At 41.0% G+C, this 21,283-nt stretch overlaps 1 protein-coding gene across 2 annotated transcripts in view; it reads right to left on the bottom strand.

Moving 5' to 3' along the window:
* Positions 1-21,283, bottom strand: part of sbf2 (SET binding factor 2) — a 93,050-nt gene that overhangs the window by 24,535 nt on the left and 47,232 nt on the right. For both annotated transcript variants that reach the window (XM_083916421.1, XM_083916422.1), the window contains exons 12-21: positions 20,813-20,941; positions 20,403-20,501; positions 20,028-20,232; positions 19,694-19,803; positions 18,812-18,961; positions 11,372-11,440; positions 2,777-2,947; positions 1,958-2,229; positions 726-898; positions 390-463 (exon numbers count right to left, since the gene is read on the bottom strand). In XM_083916421.1, coding sequence (XP_083772547.1) covers positions 390-463; positions 726-898; positions 1,958-2,229; positions 2,777-2,947; positions 11,372-11,440; positions 18,812-18,961; positions 19,694-19,803; positions 20,028-20,232; positions 20,403-20,501; positions 20,813-20,941 — 1,452 coding nt within the window. The remainder of the gene's footprint in view (positions 1-389; positions 464-725; positions 899-1,957; positions 2,230-2,776; positions 2,948-11,371; positions 11,441-18,811; positions 18,962-19,693; positions 19,804-20,027; positions 20,233-20,402; positions 20,502-20,812; positions 20,942-21,283) is intronic.

Genomic DNA, 21,283 nt, shown 5'->3' with positions numbered 1-21,283 from the left:
CTTGCAGGCCAGGATGGAAGCTTTGTCCATCACATAAACGTGTGAGAGGTTAGCCACAAAGTACAGCAGACGATCTGCCCAGACTGCTCACCGCGGTCTTGAGGTCCTTCCCGAGCCAGTGTTGGCATGGTGTTTGTCTGTGTGCAGGAGTGTGTGCGAGAGTTACCAAGAACTGGCAGACATATAGCGCAGCAAAGTCCAAAAGACCAAGTGGTAAAATCTGGAAGTGTGATGATGACTGGAAAACATTTCATGAGATCGGTACTGCATACTGATGAAGCTGATGACATTGAACATTGGGCTTGTGGGTCTAGCTTTTAAAGTCTAACCTTGACCTGCACTGTACATACAGCTGAAGACCCAGCAGTCAATAATAGAGTAACACTCACCTTCTGAATGGGAGGTAATCTCCTACTCTCTCTGTGAACTGCCTCCAGAGCCTCCATCTGCATAGCAACGATGCCTGTGGGTCAAAAGTTGGGGTCAGCTGCCATATGTACATGCGTAAGTGCAGACAAAGCTGCTACAGAGAAACACATGTATGTGCACACTGTCTTACAACCAGAGTGTGTATTTACAGATTATAAGGCCATTTAACATGTCAGGAGCTAATCAGCTCAGCGGCCTCTGTTTCTGTCACATACACACTTGTAAGGGTTACTCTGTGTAAAGCTGAGGGAATTAGGACAGCAGCAGAGTGTGAATGAACACGGTGAGCACTGTACCTGGGATCATGCTGTGCAGGCTCTTGATGTGCTCCTGGGTTACTCCGCTCTCTGTGCACACCTTGTCGATGAAGCGGGCAACAAACCTGACCACAGAGTTGGCCACATCGCTGTTCTCTGAGTCCTCAAACCCGCTTTCTGTGTCAAAGCTCTCTGCAACGCTACCGGCAATGCTGTAAAACACACACGATGACACAATGAAAATGAGAAAGGTCAACGCCAGCATGTCCCGGGAGGAAATGCGATCTGAGCTCTGTGTTGACAGAAATGGATTTGAGGATGCACTGTGATAAAGAGCAGTGAAAGCAAGAGTGATTTGAAGCCTGGCATGAGCTTAATGTTGACACCTGGATCAATCACTCAGACTGTATTAGCCAAAAAGAATATTTCACATGAGACGCTGATGCAACTTTCCCTCTGGATTCAGAGTTAGTGATGAGATCCAAATGTCCTCTGTGAGAACAAACAAGTCTGGTGCAAAAACAAAAAAAAATAGGGAGAAAATTTCCACACAAACAAATTCTTGGCTGCAGTGTTTCTGTCTTAAAAAATTAGAAACAAAACAGAATTAAACAGTAACATTGTGTTCTTGTGGGAATTTAATCTGAAATTTAGAACAAATGTTTCAAATTTCAATATTCCCATTGTGTTCTTCTGAATATTGGTAACAAAGCCTGAAACCTATTCTAGCTGCATGTTTTTCAATTCTAAGACATAGCACATGGGGGATCTTCCAAGAGTTATTCACTCTCCAGTTAGTGCAGAGCACAGGAAATCACTTGCACTGCTATTTTGTTTGGTTTGGTTGAGTACAGTGTAGTCCCGTTAAAGACGTCCTGGGGGTTTTAAACATCCCAACAGAAGTAAATGAGCCTCACTCTGTTTTGTGCAGTAGCGATATAAGCCCACAGGATGGATGTGGGACGGAAACATGAGGTACTGTTCCATTTGGCTAAACAGGAAGGTATCATGTAGACTGCGAGTTACGCCACATCTGCCCACATACTTATCATCACCTTATTAAGATATACGTACTCCCAAACCATGAAACCTTACTTCGAGGTTTCCTCCAGATAAGACTGATTGTTCTAGCTTACAAATACTGAACAACCAAAAATATGTTCCCGTCTGTGTTTGATCTCAGTGGACAGTAAAGACACATGAAGGACGTTAAACAGCAGGTTCTTACACTTTCCTCTACTCAGACCACATCATTCTTTTGCTCTGCTGACCTGTTTGTGACGATGCTGTTGCTGCCGCTCTCCCAGTCGGCGACAGGGGCGTTGCGGAGCAGCTTGATCTTGCTGGTGTCCAGAGGAACTAGCAGATAAACCATGAGGCTAGCGTAGTGGATGGCCTGGCTGAACACAGTGCTCTCCTCATTCTTTACCAGCTCATGCTGCTTCTCCTTGCTCAGGCTGGGCCACGCACGCAGCTGCTCTGCTGCCAGGTCCATGGCTGTGTGCTCCTCATCTCGGCCAGCTGTAGGCTCAAGACCTGTGTCCTGGAGAGATCAGAACAAACGGTTGGAGTTTGACAGACTTATTTTTTAAAGCTTGACCCTTTAAAACAACCGCAGCGGCCCAGGTTCGACTCCGAGCTGCGGTCCTTTGCTGCAAGTAGCCCCCTCTGTCTCCCCCATTTCCTATAAACCTTCAGCTGTCCTTACCATTACAGGCATAAAAGGCCAAATTATAATATTTTGTATAATATTTAATAATTTTTATTTAAATATTAACTATTATTCACAAATAAAGAAGAATATTAACAGACACATACACATTTTAACATCTTGTTTTGTCCAACCAACAGTCCAAAACCCAAAGATATTTTACTTTCGTTTAGTTTACTATCACAACAGACAAAAAACAGCAACAATCGAAAAGGTGGAAGTAGGATTTTTGGCATATTTGCTTGAAAGTTAACGTATTATTCAAATTTTTCTGTCGATCAATCTTTTTTCATCTCTAACGGAGGGTTAAACATAGTGGGGTTAATCAGACAATTCTCACACAAAATTTACTCATATGGGTCCCTTTGTTTTGTCCTACCTTTAGCCTGGCAATGATGATGTCTTTTCCCCCTGGGGTGCTAAGATAAAGGGCTCGGATCTGACTCTGGACCTCGCTGTAAAAAGTAGCTTCCCAGAATTGCTGGTTGGTCCAGATGGGATGGTCCTGAATGCAGGTGTAGGCAAACTGGTTCACCCCAGCAGCTAATTTCTGCAAGACAAGACAAAGATCATGGATTCAGGACGATGTAAAGAAGCAACATTACACAGCTGACTATGCCTTTAAATAGAGGTCTGTGTGTGTGTTGCAGGATACCAAACCCCTGCTACCAACAATACAGTTTTTATATAGATAAATCAATTGTTTTATAAGCCACCTGTAGAGAATGTAAACTAAACATTAGATTAGGCTCATCAAATGCCTACAACAGTAAAAAACAACAAAAACAAAACAAAATGCTGGGATAAAAAAATAGAAAGAATACAATTCATGTCCTTGTTTCTCTGATAGTTTATTATGTCTCCCATAGCAACAGATTAAAACCAGATGCTGGATTTTCAGTCACTGAAGTGTTATTGTTTATAGTTTAGATTTAGATTAGAATATAAATTTTCTTTCATGTTACGAATATTTAAATGACATTTATTGTGTACTGACTACATGAGCAGCCTGAATAGAACAGACCAAGTGAATTAAAAGTTAACATGCATAACCTTGTCCAGTCGGTACAAACACATGAGGTAAAACCGTCGAACATTGTTCAGAACCACATAAGTTTATTTTGAATTCTGGCGGAAATACCAAAATTTCTTGGAATACCAAAACATGGCGGGCTTAATTTTGAAGAAATGTGCATAAAAAGAAAAAACAAAAAACATTTGGAATATTTCCATTTGATGAAACTGTATGGCCCTGCTATCGGGCTGAGGTGAAGTCAGCGGGTGATCAGATCATGGCCTCTGTGTGGCTTTTGGCAAATTAGGGTTAAAGTACAGTAGGCCAATCACAATTGAGTTATTTGTCTTTGAAATACTTTAAAAGTGTAGTGTACAGCAGACGTGATGAGACTGCTGTACCTGACTTATGTTATGTGAGTTCCCCTTGTAATCATCGACCGAATAAAATATGAACATAGTCTACGTGTCGTCACCCAGAGGTTTCTGAAGAGCCAAAATGAAGCTCAAAACAGTGCCTAACGTCGCTTGCTTGCTCCCAGCTAAGCCAAAAACGGGCAAGGAGGTGGAGCACGGATGGAGCTGAAGTTCAATATAATTTAAATGTGTGAGTTATACCAAAAAAATCACCCTGGAAATTAGCTATAGAGACAAAGCCTTTTTTTTACTGGGCTGTATTATTTTATTTCTGTTGTAAAGAAGGGCATTATAACATGGGGCTCTATGGACATTTATTGCCCGTCGCTAGTAATTCAAATATATATGTTAATTTAACACTTCAATAAATGTTTAGCGAGTGTTTTGCAGACAGACTTCCACAACAGCATAAAAACATGAAGTCTTCAGTTTATATTTCTTTCAGTGTAAACATCATAAACGTAGCTTCATTGGAGAGTTCATTGTCAAATTATTTTTCCTTCAGATGAACTTTATGCTTCTCAGTAATATTAAAATAAAATAACAACTGGCTGTTTCAGAGTTATACAGTCCTATATTAAAAGTCTCTGTTATATTCATATATATTCAGTTTCTTTCTGCTCGTGCCTGTGTAAATATATCCTCTGCCTGACATATTTGTGTTCAGCCCTGCGTTGCCCACTGGATCCGTTGGAGCCCTCTACTCGAGGGCAGTCCGAGTGCGTACAAGTTTATACTTATTTTATATATTTATGGATATTTGCATCAAGAATGAATTTAGGCTGCTGAATTTAGAGTGCCCATTAAAGAAATGCTCCTAAAGTGCTTGGGAGAAGTGGAAAAAACGAAACAAACAAAGTCAGCGTGGGATTTCAAGTGAAATCAATCATTCTTTGTGAGTTGGAACTTTTTAACAGCTAACCGCCGCTCTTTCCTTCTGTGACTGGATGTGTTTGGAAGCAGTGCTGTTTTTTTGCATTAGTGCGGCCTGAAGAGTAAAGCACCTGTTGCCTGCAAAAACAGCTATGAAAGGGAACGTACAGTGCTCAGCTAAAGGCATTAACGCTGGTCCATAAGGGAAACACTGAAGAGCAATGCTGGAGAAACAATATCACACCACAAATAACAGGGTCTCAACAGAATCACAGCCTTCAAATTGCCAACGTTCACCAACCGTCCATCTCCCAGTGGAGTCTGAAGGCCACGCATGATGCTCAAACCTGTTATTTGATTAGGGTTTTGACTTCTATCCACTGAGCCTGACACAATACATGATCAATACATGATTTGCCTTTGCAGGATGAGAACTAGAGGGACAAAACAGCTCTATTCCGAATAGAGCTGTTTTTATTCTGATGGGCCAGAAGCCAAGAGAGAGGTGAGAGGATGGAGAGTTCATGCCCAAAGATGCAGCACTGGTAACTTGCAGGAATTAATACTCAACCTTCTTCACAAAAGAATAGATTAATTAAAATGTCAATTATCAGACTAAAAACAACTAAACTAAAACAAGTTTCATACAATTAAATGTTGACAACAAGAATCGGGTTGATTAGTTATTTATTTTATTTTTTAAGATTTTTTTGGACAGTTTTCCAAGCCTTTTATTATATAGAATAGAAGAAGAAGAATTATTTTATTAGTCCCACAAATGGGGAAATTTTTAATCTATTGTTTTTCATTTTACACACACAGGCCCGAAATACACACACACACACACACAGGACCTATATACATGCAACCAATGGAGAGATGTTAGAGCGATGGGGCTGCCAGTGACCAGTGCCCGGAGCAGTTGGGGGTTCGGTGCCTTGCTCAACAGCACATCGGCAGTGCCCAGGAGATGAACTGGCACCTCTCCAGCCACCAGTCCACACTCCAATCATGGTCCACACAGGGACTCGAACCAGCAACCCTCCGGTTCCTAGCCCAGTCTCCTATGGACTGAGCTACTACCGCCCCAGGAGACAGGAAATGGGGTGAGAGAGAGAGAGAGGGGGAATGCAGCAAAGGGCTGGTTGGCCTCCCCTTTTATCAGTTATTTTGGGGTCAGTACCTAAGGGCATTTTGAAACCAGCTATTTTTATGTGTAGCCCTGCAAAGCCGTTGGGTCATGTCTAGATAGTAACCCAGGATTTGTGCAACTCTTGCATGATGGTTGATGTATTTACCTCAAATGGTTAAGGCAATTAACCTGAAAAATTATGTTAGGATAGGTCATTGGGCAGCATGTCTCTCAAGAGTTCTCACAAAATCTAGGGTTAATACCAAGACACAACCGTTGTAGCAGGCTAACTTCAGTAGAGGCTTCCATATAAAGTTGTGGACTCACTGAGATGAAGTTTTGTGACAAAAGAGCAGTGGAGTAGTACGAAGCGTCCATTGCAATGTCCATTGCCTTGCTATTTGAGGATTGCTGTATTTAATTGCTTCACATTTGTATTGGTAAGTCATTAAGAGTTTTCAAACTAGTGAGTGTGACATTTTACATGTGCTGTCAACATAACAACTCATTACAATGACCGTTTCCTCTTGAACTAGTCAAATGGCTATCATGTGACCAACCCTGGAAATACTGTGCAGCGTCTCTAGATTGACTGCAAATTGCTCAGATTTTAAGGATGGATCTGAATGAAACATGTAAATAAATGGTGAAAAATACAAGAGGAAGTGAAGGCCTTTGGGTAGTATGGTAATACCTTTCTGTCACAGGAATGGGTTATGTGTCTTGCGGCAGATGTGTGGGCGTGTGTGTTTGTGTGTGCTTGGGGAAGGGGGGGGGGGGGGGGGGGTCTGTGTGCGATTTCTCTATGTTGTCCATACTCACCCTGGCTGTTCTGTTTTTGACTCGTCAGATATGTGCAGGTCATTTTGACCGAGGTCATCTCTTCCAAATATGATGATACACAGAGCTTAAAGAGACATCCACAAGACAGATGGGCGAGGAGGAGGACAGGGAAGGAGAGGATAAAGGAGAGGGAAAGGGAGGAGGAAAGGAAAGTAGGAAGCGAAGATGAAGGGGAAGGAGGGAGTATAGCACTATCAGACCCATCTGGCCGTATCTGTAGTGAATAGGAGGAATGTAGGGTTGAGGGTGAAAAACAAGCAGAAAACCCACAAGGGGAGACAGAAAGGAGAAAATGCTGTATACAGGTCAAAGGAATGAGGCCATCAGAATTTGGGATCTTGTTTTGAACGCTGGGACAAGATCCCAAGATTCACAGTATGATTGACTGCTGCCTCTATACATACTGGAGAGCAATACAGCATTGGGAATGTCAACTGTGTCTCCGGGAGACTGAGAGACGATGCATGCTGTCACTGAAGGAAGTGTTTACTTGCAGGTAGACGCTGAGTGTTGACTGCTGTTTCTGCATTATTGACAAGTGTTTTGGAAGAATGATTGCATTCCTGAATTGTAGACAGAAAAACTAATTCTGAACAAGTCCTCTGTGGGAACGCATGCCTGACCTAAACACAATTCATCTTCTCGTTTTGCGAAACTCTACATAACATGAGTCAGTGAGTGTACTGTGAGGAAAACTTTCAGGCATCCTGAAACCATGAAAACGCTCTATTCAAACAATGTATTTATAGTCTTCAGTCACGTAAAACAAACAGAGAGAAACGTGTTGAAAGTCAGACTAATAAACAAGCCCATCATGGCATCCATAGGCTGTAACTGTGTAAAAAACACAATGTACAAGTAACATAAATGTTCCAAAACAAAATAAACATAGATATTGCAAGTCAAGAGCTGGAACTTTCTGAGACACACAAAGCCACACATTAAGTAATTTTTTTTGCGAGGACATGGTGAAGAGCAGTTTGACGGAGCGAGCTGCCAAATCCCCCCATGTGAATAAACTATGCCGGCAAGAATGCTAACAGTCAAGTGTTCAGTCACCCAGAATGGGTTTTCCACTGGCTGCTGTGTCCAATCTGTGTTGTCCCAGGACATTAACTCTGGTGACACATTCAAATGGAAGAAGAAATATCATGTCGGGCCGCAAAGGGCAGAATAACAACAGACCCACACGTCAATGACACCTGTTCATCTCCTGATAAACCCGCCCCTCGCTAGATAATGAATGCCAGAGGGACAGTCCATGCAGATTAAGGAGTCACAACAATCACCTCTAACAAAGGGGCCACTGTACAAAGGTTGTGTGGCATTTAGATAAACTTTACCTACACGGGTGAAATGACACCACCCATGTATGAGCTAGGCTAGAAGACATTTTGAAAATCAGTTCCACCTTCCTTCCATCCGAAATAATAACAAACATCTGTAACAAAAATACTGTTCCATAAGTGTTCTAAAAAAACATCCAAGTAGGGTCAAGTTAAGGGGAAACATAGAATGTGGGTCAATCACATAAACTTAAGGTTCAACAACATATATCCCACCAATAAAACTAAACACTGTCTGTCTCCATCCAGCAGATTATGGGAGCAGAATGTTGCAGTACAAGGGGCTTCCCACGTTCCCAGACCTGGAGACTTTAGGCCATGGGGAACAGTAGCACTGTAAGCATGACCGCAGTGTGAGCTTGCCAAAGTCTGGCCAAGAATACCAAACAGGGACTTGACCAATGTCTGACTCCTAAACTTGAACTAACAGTCTTTAATGTCCAATGACCAAATGTTTGGCATGCAATAGTAATAGTAAAAAAACAAAACAACATAAAGCATTTCTTAAAAATATGTGCACATTAAAGGTCCCATATCATGCTTATTTTCAGATTCATACTTGTATTTTGGGTTTCTACTATAACTGCTTTAATGTTTGAAAACACATTTTTTTTTTTCAAACTGTCTGCCTGAAGTTTAGTAAATAAATCAGCTATTTCTTCGAGTTCTATCGCCTGTTGTTTTCTGCACTTGGGTCCTCCTCTGTGCTTCAACCGTGGCAATATACAATATAGTTTTGACATTACAACCGCGCAGAAGTCCTGACAGCTCGTTTAAAGACAGTTTCAGAATACGGCTTGTGTGCATTTCTCTGTGGATTGAGCGTTTTGAGCACCTCCAACTGCTTTATCATCAAAAAAGACACAGAAATCTCACTTTTCAGGACCTTTAAATGAAAAAATGCATCACTGATTAAATGTGTAAATACTTAAACATTGCCACCTCTGACTCAAACAAATAATATCAAAACTTCACAGGAATTCATATTGAAAAGTCTTGCAGAACATGAAAACATGAAAAAAGTCAAAACAAAGTCAAATAAGGCAGAAACTCTCATGCTTCTGAGGCTGGTTCAAGATTAATGCAGTTAAGTGGGTCATACAGGAAACAGTTTTGAGCATGTCAATGATTTGATTCACAGCATAAACTTGCTGACTTGGAAAAAAATAGTTTCCTAGTGATATTTATAAGAAGGAGAGCCTTTTTTAAAACAATGGAAAAAATGGCACTGCAGGATCACCAAGCGCCTTCTAAAGTAGGGATGTTGGGCAGCAGATTTTATACATATAAGTCTAATAAAATAAGGCACAATGTTTACAACAGTGAGAGAAAAGACAGACCTTGCTGTGTGTTTACAGGCCAATTCCTTCTGAGGTAAAAAAAAAAAAAAAACATCACTCTAAGATACAAGTGGCCACATGCAACTACTCTCACATTCTTTTCAATGACTTTCATGATCTTTTCTGGTCACATTCAAGGACAGGTTGATGATTTCCTGCATAAAGCAATCACAAATTGTGTGTTGAACACATGGATAAGTAACGGTAGAGGTCATTATATAAGTTTCATGTTAGGGTAGATATGGATGGCTGCTGAGGGGCCTCTGAAAGCTGAGATGGTTATGTACGCTGCAGTGTCATGGTACATATTGTTCTTTGCAAAATCAAGGCATCCCATTTATGTTACCAAACTTGTAAGGCTACATTAGGATCAGCTATGCCTCTCAATCCAAACCTCATGATGACAGCTGCTGGGATGCTCCATTACCAAGCTTTGTTTTCCTCAAATTTTCACAGCATGATCCTTGCACCATTAGACCAGAGATTACAGAATCATTTCTGGCAGATTCCCTGCTGACCTCACTTTACTTTTCAACTTTTGGGTGAGGCAGAGCTTGAACTTGTCACTAGTTCCAATCATCAGTAAATAACAAGGAAAAGTCTTCTGCATTCTTGAAATATTCTTCCCTCTAGTAAGTCATCAGTGCAAGAAAACAAAAAAGAATTTATAATCTTCAAACTAAAATAGATGGACATTGCGTCAGAATTGCAACTAACACTGAACGGCTGTTCCCTCTTAGTGGTTCATTCTTGTTAGTAAGCTAAGAAACCCTGACTGGTTAATGGATTCTCAATACCGACTCCCCTAAAGAGAAACAAGAGAAACAACACAAGGCTTATCTAAGAGTTACATCAGCCTGTGGCATGTGAACTGGATGAGTCATGTGGTGGTAGAGAGCGGGCCAGGTCCCAGTCCAGCCCATCAGGGTATGCCACTGGTACCCAACACAAAGCCAATTGGGAGAGTTGTGTCTGTCCCCATAGCAACAACTAAGCTGTGGGGACATGGTTGTGGTGAATAATGCAGCTACCCCGTGTTGATAATGTGGTTTGGAAACCAAAGGCCATGGTCCGTCCTCTACGTTTTGCTATGGAGGTTTTAACATGCTGTTCTGTACAGTACATGCTTTAGAGATCAGCAGAGGTCAAAAGGTTGATAAAGCTTTCCTTCTTCTGGCTATGAAAAATATCTCACAAAAATGTATTGGCAGATATTCTTTTTAAATGAACAGACAAACAATTTTCATAATAATCCCTGTAATGTGTTTTTGAAATAACTGGGAGCATGAGAAACTACAGTATGTACTGGAGACACTGTTTCGAAATTACCTTCAACTTGCTGAATTTTTTTCTTACAGGTCCACATGCACCACGATACCGCCTACAATAATACTGGCTGATAGAGCGGCCCAGGCTATTAATTACCAGCTGCAACAGCACTGCTGGTATTGTTTTCACCTTGTGAGTCTGTGTGTGTGTCTCTTTGTGTGTGTGTGTGTGTCTCTTTGTGTGTGTGTGTGTGTGTGTGTGTGTGTGTGTGTGTGTGTGTGTGTGTGTGTGTGTGTGTGTGTGTGTGTGTGTGTGTGTGTGTGTGTGTGTGTGTGTGTGTGTGTGTGTGTGTGTGTGTGTGTGTGTGTGTGTGTGTGTGTGTGTGTGTGTGTGTGTGTGTGTGTGAGTGTGTGTGTGTCATCATGGCAAAATGTATTCCTGGAGACATCTACTGAAGTGGGAACTACCACAGAGGCGGGTTTGAATACTTTTCTAGGTGTTTTTTGTAATATAATTTGTCAATCCTTTGAGCAGCTTAAAACAATCCATTCACCTCAAATGTTAGAGTGGTGAAGGTAGTGGGTGCGCACGGCTGGAGGTATTTTATTTATATTGTTGAAGTGATCCTTTAGCTGCTAGATTTACACTGTACAACTCGACCGGGCAGCGGTTTGTATGCATAATGATGAAAATATGATGAAGAGAAACATTCAATCTAACGTTTTAAATCATTTTCTTACCCTGTAAAAGGCTGTTGACAGGGGCAGCAGTGCAGCAGCCACCGTGTACTCCTCTGAGCTGGAGCAGTCCTGTGGGTCAAACAACAGGAGAGAAGTGTGAGCAGGGCAGAACACAGCAGGAGACTTGTTCACAGGTCTGAGAGCACCTTTTCACTGGAGCTTCAAAATAAGACAAATAGAAAAGGTCACACCAAAGGGCCAGAGGGGAATCAGTTTTGATGACCTTAAGAAGAGCTTTGTTGCTGCAGTAGAATCTATCTTCAGCAGACGTAACTTCCTGTTACATAAAGACACTGTTTAATGTCAGGGCAATGCTAAAGAAATAGTCAGGACATATGCTTTCAATAGCCTTATATAAGCCCTGCCTTGACCCAATTACCAGTGTTCCAGTCTTCAATTTATTGGTCATTTTTGTTTTACATTCTTGAACTAGATTGCCATACAAGTCTTATTGGAGAAAACGGCATGACGCTGCATAAAAGTCATTTTACCAATAACCATTTATCAAGAAGCAAAGAGTAGCCAGAAAGCAAATTTAATTCTCGTTTTTATTTTGTTTTCAAATCAGGGAGTAGTTGAAAATATTCCCTCTTTGACATTTATACACCGTGCTGAAGTGTGTTTGATTTTGGGATTGTTTCAGGTCAAAGAGGCGGCGCTTAGTGTTGCTTTCAAGAGAATGGTATTAAGATGAATTGTACATTAAGAGGCTCAAAGGGGGACTTAGGGGGCCAAACAAAACTTTGCATAGATCGAAGAGAACAGGAAAATAGGAGGAAAGGCAAGAGGCTGGACTCAAAAGTACTTGATTCACAGGAAATTGGTACTTAACTCTGGAAAGCTTTGTTGGGATTTATTTGTTGGACTCTGTAAATGAGAATGGCCAAAGGAAACCTGATTTGAGACCATGCACCTCATAACCCTCAGTGGGACCTCATACCCCCAAAAAATGTGTAAATAATGCACAATTCTCTGTTTATGCAAATGCAGGCATACAGAAATATTACATTCATTCAAACTATGAAAAATAGTCTTATCAGAGTAGACATTTTGGCGGGAGAGATTGGGAGAAGAATGCTGCACTCTCTGATAATAGTCTGTGATTGGGGCCTCTGTTACCCCCCCCCCCCCCCCCCCCCCCCAAAAAAAAAACAAACACAAGAATGTACAGAGGGGAGCAAATGCAAAACACAAGTTCCACAGCGACTCATGAAAGCCTGGCCCCCCCGTCAACTAAGCAACATCGTTTTTTTTTTACTTTTCTAGTTGCTTTTGTTTTTCTTGCAGTTATTTGGACTGCGGTGAAATGTTCCAGCTTGGAGCGGCACCAAAGCATTGTTTACCAGCATCCTTTACAATGCTGCAGGTCACAAAAGTTCATGGACCCCAGTCAAAATAGAAAGAGTGGGAACATACAGAGTGTGAGTTATTAACAAATGAACATAATTTTAAAACAATACAGGGAGAGTGAGGTTCGGATATGCATGTCATCGGTTCTTTGGAAGAGGACGCGGAAAAGGCGTCAGTCATGCTTCAGATGAAGAAAAGCTTTATGACCAGATGCGGCATCAACACGTCATATCTCATATAAAGTAGACGTTATCAGGTTTTCTTAAGCCACACTTATTATCTCTGACTAACCTCAACCTTAATCTCCTGTTAGCAGACAAAGAGTGACAGTTCAAAAGCTTTGGGGGTCATCTCACAAAGCGAACAGATAAGGAGGGAAAACTGGTCTGAGCGGAGCTGTTTCTATCGGCATCACACGAGGAACTTGACTAAAGGTAAAGGTTTTGTATTATTGTATCTAGGACTCACTCATTGTCTGAATAGAGCCACGTGGTGCATGGTGGGGAAAATATGTTAAATGCTTTATTTGGGATTTCAAGAATGGAGGGAGAGGGGGTTGTTGTGTATCCCGACGTTTCTGTTTGCAAGGACACCATGCCGTCTTCCTTCCCTCCTATTATTTACTGTTAGTCTCACCATTTTTCCCTCATTCTTGAAGCGGCAGGAGCTATGATGACTATGATGACTAACACTGCTATTCTGTTTCAGACACGTATACAGCGAGGAAAAACAAGAAGCATGAACACGTGAAAGAAACGCTGGAGGATGTGAACAAACAGCAGCTTCCTGTGTGTTCCAGAGACGTGAGCACTTTCCAGGAAAGCCATAAGATGAACTGACACTTAAGGCATGTTTTTATGAGACTTTTGTGGCTACGGACAAACATAAAATTCTTAACTCAGTGGCTATGAATGTTATTTGCAGCTTGAATCTAAATCTTGAATAGGAAGAGCACAATTGCTGCATTTATATGGTGCTGGAAAAAATTAAAAAATTGGTTACAGACTTCACGTGACTTCAGAATTCACATGAACGACCCCGCGAGTCAGAACAATAACTTGGAAAGTCAGTGAAAATTTTGGTACACAATTTTCCAAGTTGATGTCATATTATGAAGAAACATGGCGGACAAAGTAGCCTGAATGACGACAAGATACTTTTTTATGAATTCACAAATCATATACATTTGTTTACGTACATGTATTTTTTAGGTAGGTTGGTATTGGTTTGGTATTAGGTTGTGAGCTTAGTTGCTATCCATGTAAAGTGATCATGAAAAGTTTTTTATTAGCATTAAAAAGTCAGGTAAAGCCATATTTAAGTTTTAGTGAATATAATGGTGCAGCAACAAGTCTGGCACAAAATCACTAATATATAGCTTCAAATTGAAAAAACATCTGGCTCGCAGCGTCCAATGTTATTATTACATTACGACTCAAAGCCCATGAACACATCAAAGTGGCAAGAATGATTTCCCAACTCAGGAAATGGGACCATTTGAGGAACACGTGAATGCACCATTAGCCACATAGTTGACCTCTGCACTGTCCAGACGAGCAACACACAGAGATCCCACATACGAAAACATGAAATGTGATCAACTCAGATGTTTACCTGGTCATACTGATGGACATCCTAGAGAAACAGTTATCTGAACATGGGAATGATACCCAGTTTAGATTCCCAGTAGCCACGTCACGTAAGGCAGTCCATCAAGGCCACTGAGGCAGACAGGGGCCATGTTCTCACAGCAACAGGCTAATTTATGATCTAAATAATGTAAAAATGTAATGACGTCATGTTTTCGCTATTAAAGGAGATGTTCAAAGTGATTAAAGCTCAACAGGCAGCCTTAAGAGGGACTGGAGGGTACAGACTCAGTTGGTAGGCGCCAACAAGCTTGCAGTTCTGTGATTCAGACTTGTCAGTCAGATAAAGTGCCTCGATCTCTACGACATCTGTGTGTTACATGCGTTCTCGCACACTCTTCCACATCAGACGGTCAAGCTCATGCAGAACTCATGGACTACATGCTGTTGCATACGCTTTCCATGGACCTCACGCCCTAATCTCCTCTAACAGTAAACTGCCATTCAGAGTGTTTCTGAGCACCATGATGAGGCCCTCGGCCATGAGAGTGCAGAGCGCAGAGGGCTCATAATCCTATCTGACAGGAAATGGTTGGGATGCCAGGATACATCCACAGCAGGACTCATTCCCCCACATGGTTTGCGCAACGTTTATTTCTAAAAGCTGGAGCAAGACCAGCGCACACACACACACACACACACACACGCACACACACACGAACGCACTCACGCACGCACTTACACACGCACACACACAACCACACACACACACACAACCACACACACACACACAACCACACACACACACAGAGATGAATGTGCAATTAACTCAAACACCTTAATGAGGGCTGTTACTGTGCGTGATTCATGGCAGAGAAACAGCACAGATAAGGATTACAACAGATGTTAAACAGGAAAAATGCGTCACTGTAAACGATTTCAAAACATATCAACACATTCCAGAGAATGTATCAACATTTCGTGTGCATTACAAACTCCGTACCACCTGATTCTGATGTCCTAACTTTTGACCCGTTGCACATTTTTGTATTACATACCGCTTCATGCAGCTCTGCTCCCCTGCGAACCCTGATTGTAACCAGACAACAGAACTGTCATTTAGCCTGAAGTTCACAGTTAAACGATAAATGTTGTAATTGGCTGCAAAATTACGATGACATTGAAAATCAATATGTCACATCAACATGAACGCCAGAAATCCTAATGAGGCATCATGCTGTCATTGTACAAAGAGCAAGCAACATTTTTTACAGAATAGGTCACTTTGGCTTTTGTTAAGATGTAAAAATGTCACACACACACACACACACACACACACACACACACACACACACACACACACACACACACACACACACACACACACACACACACACACACACACACACACACACACACACACACACACACACACACACACACACACACACACACACACACACACACACACACACACACACACACACACACACACACACACACACACACACACACACACACACACACACACACACACACACAAAAATATAATTTTGGGGTTCATACGTGGCTGGGCGTTGAAAGAAAGGGCAGAGTGCAGAATATGAAAGTAATTACTGGCCCAGCAATTTACTATTTATATTCCTTTCACAGCTCATCTGAGACAAATCCATCACAACCAAGAAATGAACGCCAGGAACAAAGGCCTGGCTTCCATCTTGAAGTAAAAGAAGAAATGACAAACAACAATACACAATAAAATCTAAAAAAAAACAAAACAAAAAGCCATCAGAGAAAGGCTGACTTTATATTATCCCATGTTGCGGTTAACCATAATGCGCTCCACATCAAATCTCTTTAAATTATTTTTACCCCCATGTGTAGCTGTGGATCTTTGGGTTTTCAGCAGCAAGCCAGAGGGAATCAACGGAGTCAAACTTGGCTTTAAAACTCACTTGAAGACTTTTATTCGTAAATATCATTATATAGTGATGATATAGATTTTCTAATATTAAAAGTTAGGTGAGACAGATCTCTCTCATTTTATATTTGTAGTTATTTTATTATTAATTTGATCAGATCAAAATAGCTTTTGCCAACATTACCTCGCCCCTTGATGTTTTTCTTGCATTTTTCCAGATCTTTATGACAATTAACAATTTTACAGAATCTGTCCTTGACAAAAACTGGACTGTTGAATTCAGTATGACTAGGATCATGCATTTCATATTTATCTCCTCATGATATCCTTCAGGGAGGTTTGCTGCATTGATTATAATATCGTGTTGAAGCTCATTTCGTGTCCAGCTTTGGAACAATTCAAAAAAAAAATGTATCACTCAACTGTTCCAACAAAAGCTAAGACATCAGGATCTCATTGTAACAAAAAGAAAACAAAAAGACACGTTGGCTGCCTGGCTATCAGCTGTGTCCACAACAATGGCACAATGAAACAGCATAAAGCTCTGCATCAGTTTAGATTTTTAATATGATTCACATCTTCTCTCAGGAAGCCATGCAAAAGAGACGGTGGTTTTATACAGACATCTTTACACACTTTGGCTTTTCAACAAACTCATATCACAGACAAACTACTGTCAGAGCAGCACAGAGCTCATCTCTGCTCCTGGGATCAAAGACAGTCAGACATTATGCAGTATTAAAGGCATTACCCAACAAGCCTTTCCCTTCACGTTTTCCTGCATGCGTGGAAACACATAACCAATTACATTTGTAAATCAGTAGCCTTGCCAGGTAGACATTATATTGGCAAAAGTCATCAATGCTGCACTTGGCCTCATTTTGTCTCGCTGTATCATTGTGGAGCAGATGACACGTCAAATGACCTTGTCCCTGGCTAAGGCAGATGGTGGGATTAATTGGCTTTCTAATATTTCAGGGGGAAAAAGAATGACTGGAATTTAAAGTCACTCCATAAAAGCTGCACTCTGTGAGGACTGCTTAAAATTATTAAAATGCCTGGAAAGGGCTGATTTAAGGCAGTAAAACATGAGGAACTACCAATAAAGTCCTGGCTGCGCTGGTTGAGTGAAGCTTCACTGACTCTTTATGGACTGCACAAAAACACATTACTTACACTCACTTTGACAAGTAGCTGAGGCATGAGGGTACCAGAAAGAGACAAACATACTATATGATCAACATTGTTGGGGTTCAGTCTTACGACATGCTGGCAGATGTTGACAAACTTGTGAATAAAGAAAAAATAAGCTGAAGGATATATGCATGTACAGTATATACCTGTATATACCTGTAAATGTGCATGTGTACTATTGTTACACAAATTGCTTCCGCTAAACTAGAACCAATAAGAACGCATAAAATATGACATCTGCTTAAAATTTGATACAGCCCCGGTCAAAATCTGGGTCGGAAAAATAGTTTTTCATCAGAGTTTTTAGTCAACTTTAAATTTTTGATCAGCTCTGTTGAGCAATCCTAAGAGAAAAAACATCTGCTAACCTTTCCTGTGGTCTGCTGGCTACTACTGTTATTGAATTATTATTTCAAATATATTTCAAGTATAATTTTTCTTCAAATGATATGTTCTACTGTTATAAGAGTAACACAATAAGTCTGAAACGAGACAGTTTGGATGAGCACACTGGACCACAACAGTTCAGGTCATATTTTGGAACAGAAAAGAGTGAAATAGATACACAAAGTTTTAAAGTTTCACTATTTGAACATATTTAACAGTAAAAACTCAATTATCATTTTGATGACTAGATTACTTAGTGATGTATGATGCAATTTCAGTGAATGTTGCAGTGTGTGTGTGTGTGTGTGTGTGTGTGTGTGTGGGGGGGGGGGGTTTAGATAGATGTTTTTGTAGTTGTTTTTATTAATCAATTAGTCTGCCTTATTCAATGTACAGTACAGGGCTAAAGCCTGACATCCGGCGCATCTATCACCTGCAAATTGTCAGGCACTCTCCTCCTCTTCCACTATCTCTGCAATCCATTTTGCAAGAGCGGCGTCGCTGCAACCGGGGCTTAGCGACGCCCAATACAATTGCGATTGGTTTAAAGAATGGTACTGTACAACCCACATCCCAGAATGTTGACCTGGCTGTGGAGATAGGTCTGGCAATGTAAGACTATTAATCAATTGAATGTTCAGACTACCAGACGTCATAAATAAACATCAGGATTTTCTCGAGCCCAAAGTGACATCTTAAGATTGATTGTTTTCTCAAAGTTTAAAACTCAAAGCTAGTAAATTTCTAATGATTTATAACAGAGAAGAGCAGCAAGTATTCACATTGAAGAAGTTGGAAACAATGAATGTCTGGCCATGTGATGCTTGATAAATGACAAAGTTTAATTATCAAAGTTATTGTCAATTTATCTGCTATCAGATAAAAATCTAGATATTTTTTAAATAATAGAAATGCCCCTCCATGGCTGCATGGAGTATTGTGCATATGCAGAAAAGGTGTGTGACTTGTGTTGGCATGACTTTCTGCAGCTTGACTTACCTGGAGGGCACAGTTCATCATACGAATGATGTAATCAAACTGTTGGTGGTCCAGTATGGCGCGGTTCTGCTGAACGTGAAGACTCAGTTCCTCAGTCAAACACTGGCGAGCTGCCTTGCCTTTCAGTGCCCGCAGTGCAGCCGGTAGTGTCTGTTAAGAGAAAGGTGGACAAAGAGGGTTTTGAAAAAGAAAAAAAATACCTCTAAAGAAAGTGATGAGACAGATTTAAAAAAAAATACAATTCATTAAGTATTGTTTAAAGAGAAGTCATTTGATTTTTTATTTTTTTTTATCAAACTCACAGTTTAGAGCAACACTGTATGTACCAACATAGTACTTCCAGCTACTTTGACCTGCTGTATGACTAATGGCTATTTGGCAGCGGATGATTTATAGGCTCATGGGGGGTTCAGAGGATACATGCTATGCATTCTTACATTTGCGCAGAGATTCAGGCCAAGGTTATATAACTCCTATACGAAGCCAGTGGGATACATAAAGTAAATGGCAACAGTCCAATTTTAAACATATTGGATGCATATTGGGTAGAATCACATACATGGGCCCCCCGGTGAAGGACATATTTGTGTAGTGTAGATGCTTGCAGAGGCGAAAACACAAGTGAAAGGAACTGATTTACTTCTGTGTTAAACCAATAACTATTGCTAATCAAAATCAGCAAGATGTCAACATGATTGTTTGATTACAGGGCTCATCTATATCTGTCTGTATGGCAGCTCGGATACATGAGTATAACAAAGGTGAGGAGCGATCCACAGCTTCATAACAGTCTGCTGGGTGGGTGTCACACAAAGATGCCTCCAGTTAATGAGCTTGTTTAAAGGTTGATGAGCTTCCCTGATGAAAGACATTGTGCATCACCTTTTCAGTCTCCAGGGTCTTGTTGTCAAAGATGAAAGAAATGCAGCTCCGCACCACCTCCAGCCTGCGAGCGCTGTTAAACACGGAGCCAATCTTGCCCATAATCGACACTGGAATACAGAAAGACAGGAGAGGAAAGACTGCGGGTTGAAACTACAGCTGCTGCAAACATCAGAGCATCTTCACAAGTCGAAGACACATTTTGCAGATACCCGTTATGTTAAAGCTATCACCGGGAGAAAGATTTAACATAAACAAAACACTGCAGGTTTGTAAAGACTTGTAATCACAACTGTACGCATTGTACATTACGGCAGTTCAAAGTTGACCATACCGACAGGTGGTCCGGCAGGTACAACACACTTCCTCTCAGGTCGTGTAGAAGGGGGTGCGCTGCTGTGTTTAGCCACACCCTCCTGCAGCATCTTCTCCACCTTTTCGTCGTCCAGAAAGGGGAAGGGTACCTGGTGCACCCGCAGGTGGGATCCCTCTGATGGCCGAGGCACTTTCTGGAATGCCATGTGGGGGTTTGGGTTCTCCTATAGTTCACCCGCCAGGGAACCACATGCATTAATAGGATGCACAGCTGTATATACAGTGGATTTACAGCAAAACACATGCAGAACATGCTAAAATGAGGACATCCGTCCTATACATACTATACAACAGATGAGATGTAGCTGTAGTTAATGTCAATGTAAAGTCTTACATTTCTGTATAGCTGCTCAGAGAATGCCCTGATGTGCTTCTGCAGCTTGGCAGGGTTGACGTCTTCTTCCTTAAAGCTGTCAGTGTCTAAGGCCACCAGCTACAAAACACACAACGTTATTTATGGAGCACTTATCATACAAAAGATGTATAGATGAAAGTGCTTTACAATAAAAGATTCATTCAAGCAAAGGTAAATAGACAATAAAAAGTAAATAAAATATATGTGAGTGAAAGTAAAAACAGAGAGAATTAAGAAGAATAAATAATAGAGAAAATGTCGCCAGTCCACGTTAAAAAAAAAGTTTCACCTCAGTGTAAAAAAATGTTTACGTATGAAGTCCTCCTCATACAGCTAACAAGTGAAGGGTAATAAAGTTCAGCTTTAAGTGGAGCATCATGGTACAGTACCTCATCAAAGAGATCACAGGCTCGGTAAGGCGGACCTCTCTCTGAGACAAAGCCAGCGAAGGCCATGCCATCCAAAACCTTGGTCAGAAAATCATTCTCAATGAGGCCTCGCTGGCCCAGGAAGGCAGTCTGGATAATGTCAGAAATAGATCAGTTACAATCCCACACAGATGGGAGCAATGAAATCGTGTTCATATGGATATGCTGCAGACTGTAACAAGCATAAGCATAGTGATCACGGCCATTTTTAGAATAAGCTTACAAAATGTTCAAAAATATATCTGCAGGGGGGGCTGGCATCTTTTCTTGTTGAAATCATGGATAAGTTCTTCAGTGTGTACAAAAAGGGAAAAAGAATCTAGTTAAAAATGACTACATGCAAATTTATTTAATTTACTTTGCACATAATTATTTGTGCTTGTGGGTAGAAGAGATAAAACACTGTTCACTCAAGCCTTCCCTCACTCAGCA

This window comes from Echiichthys vipera (genome assembly GCF_963691815.1).
Source record: "Echiichthys vipera genome assembly, chromosome: 1".
Taxonomy (NCBI): Eukaryota; Metazoa; Chordata; class Actinopteri; order Perciformes; family Trachinidae; genus Echiichthys; species Echiichthys vipera.
Note: the sequence above shows the minus strand (reverse complement) of the source record. Positions and strands in the feature narration are given on the sequence as shown.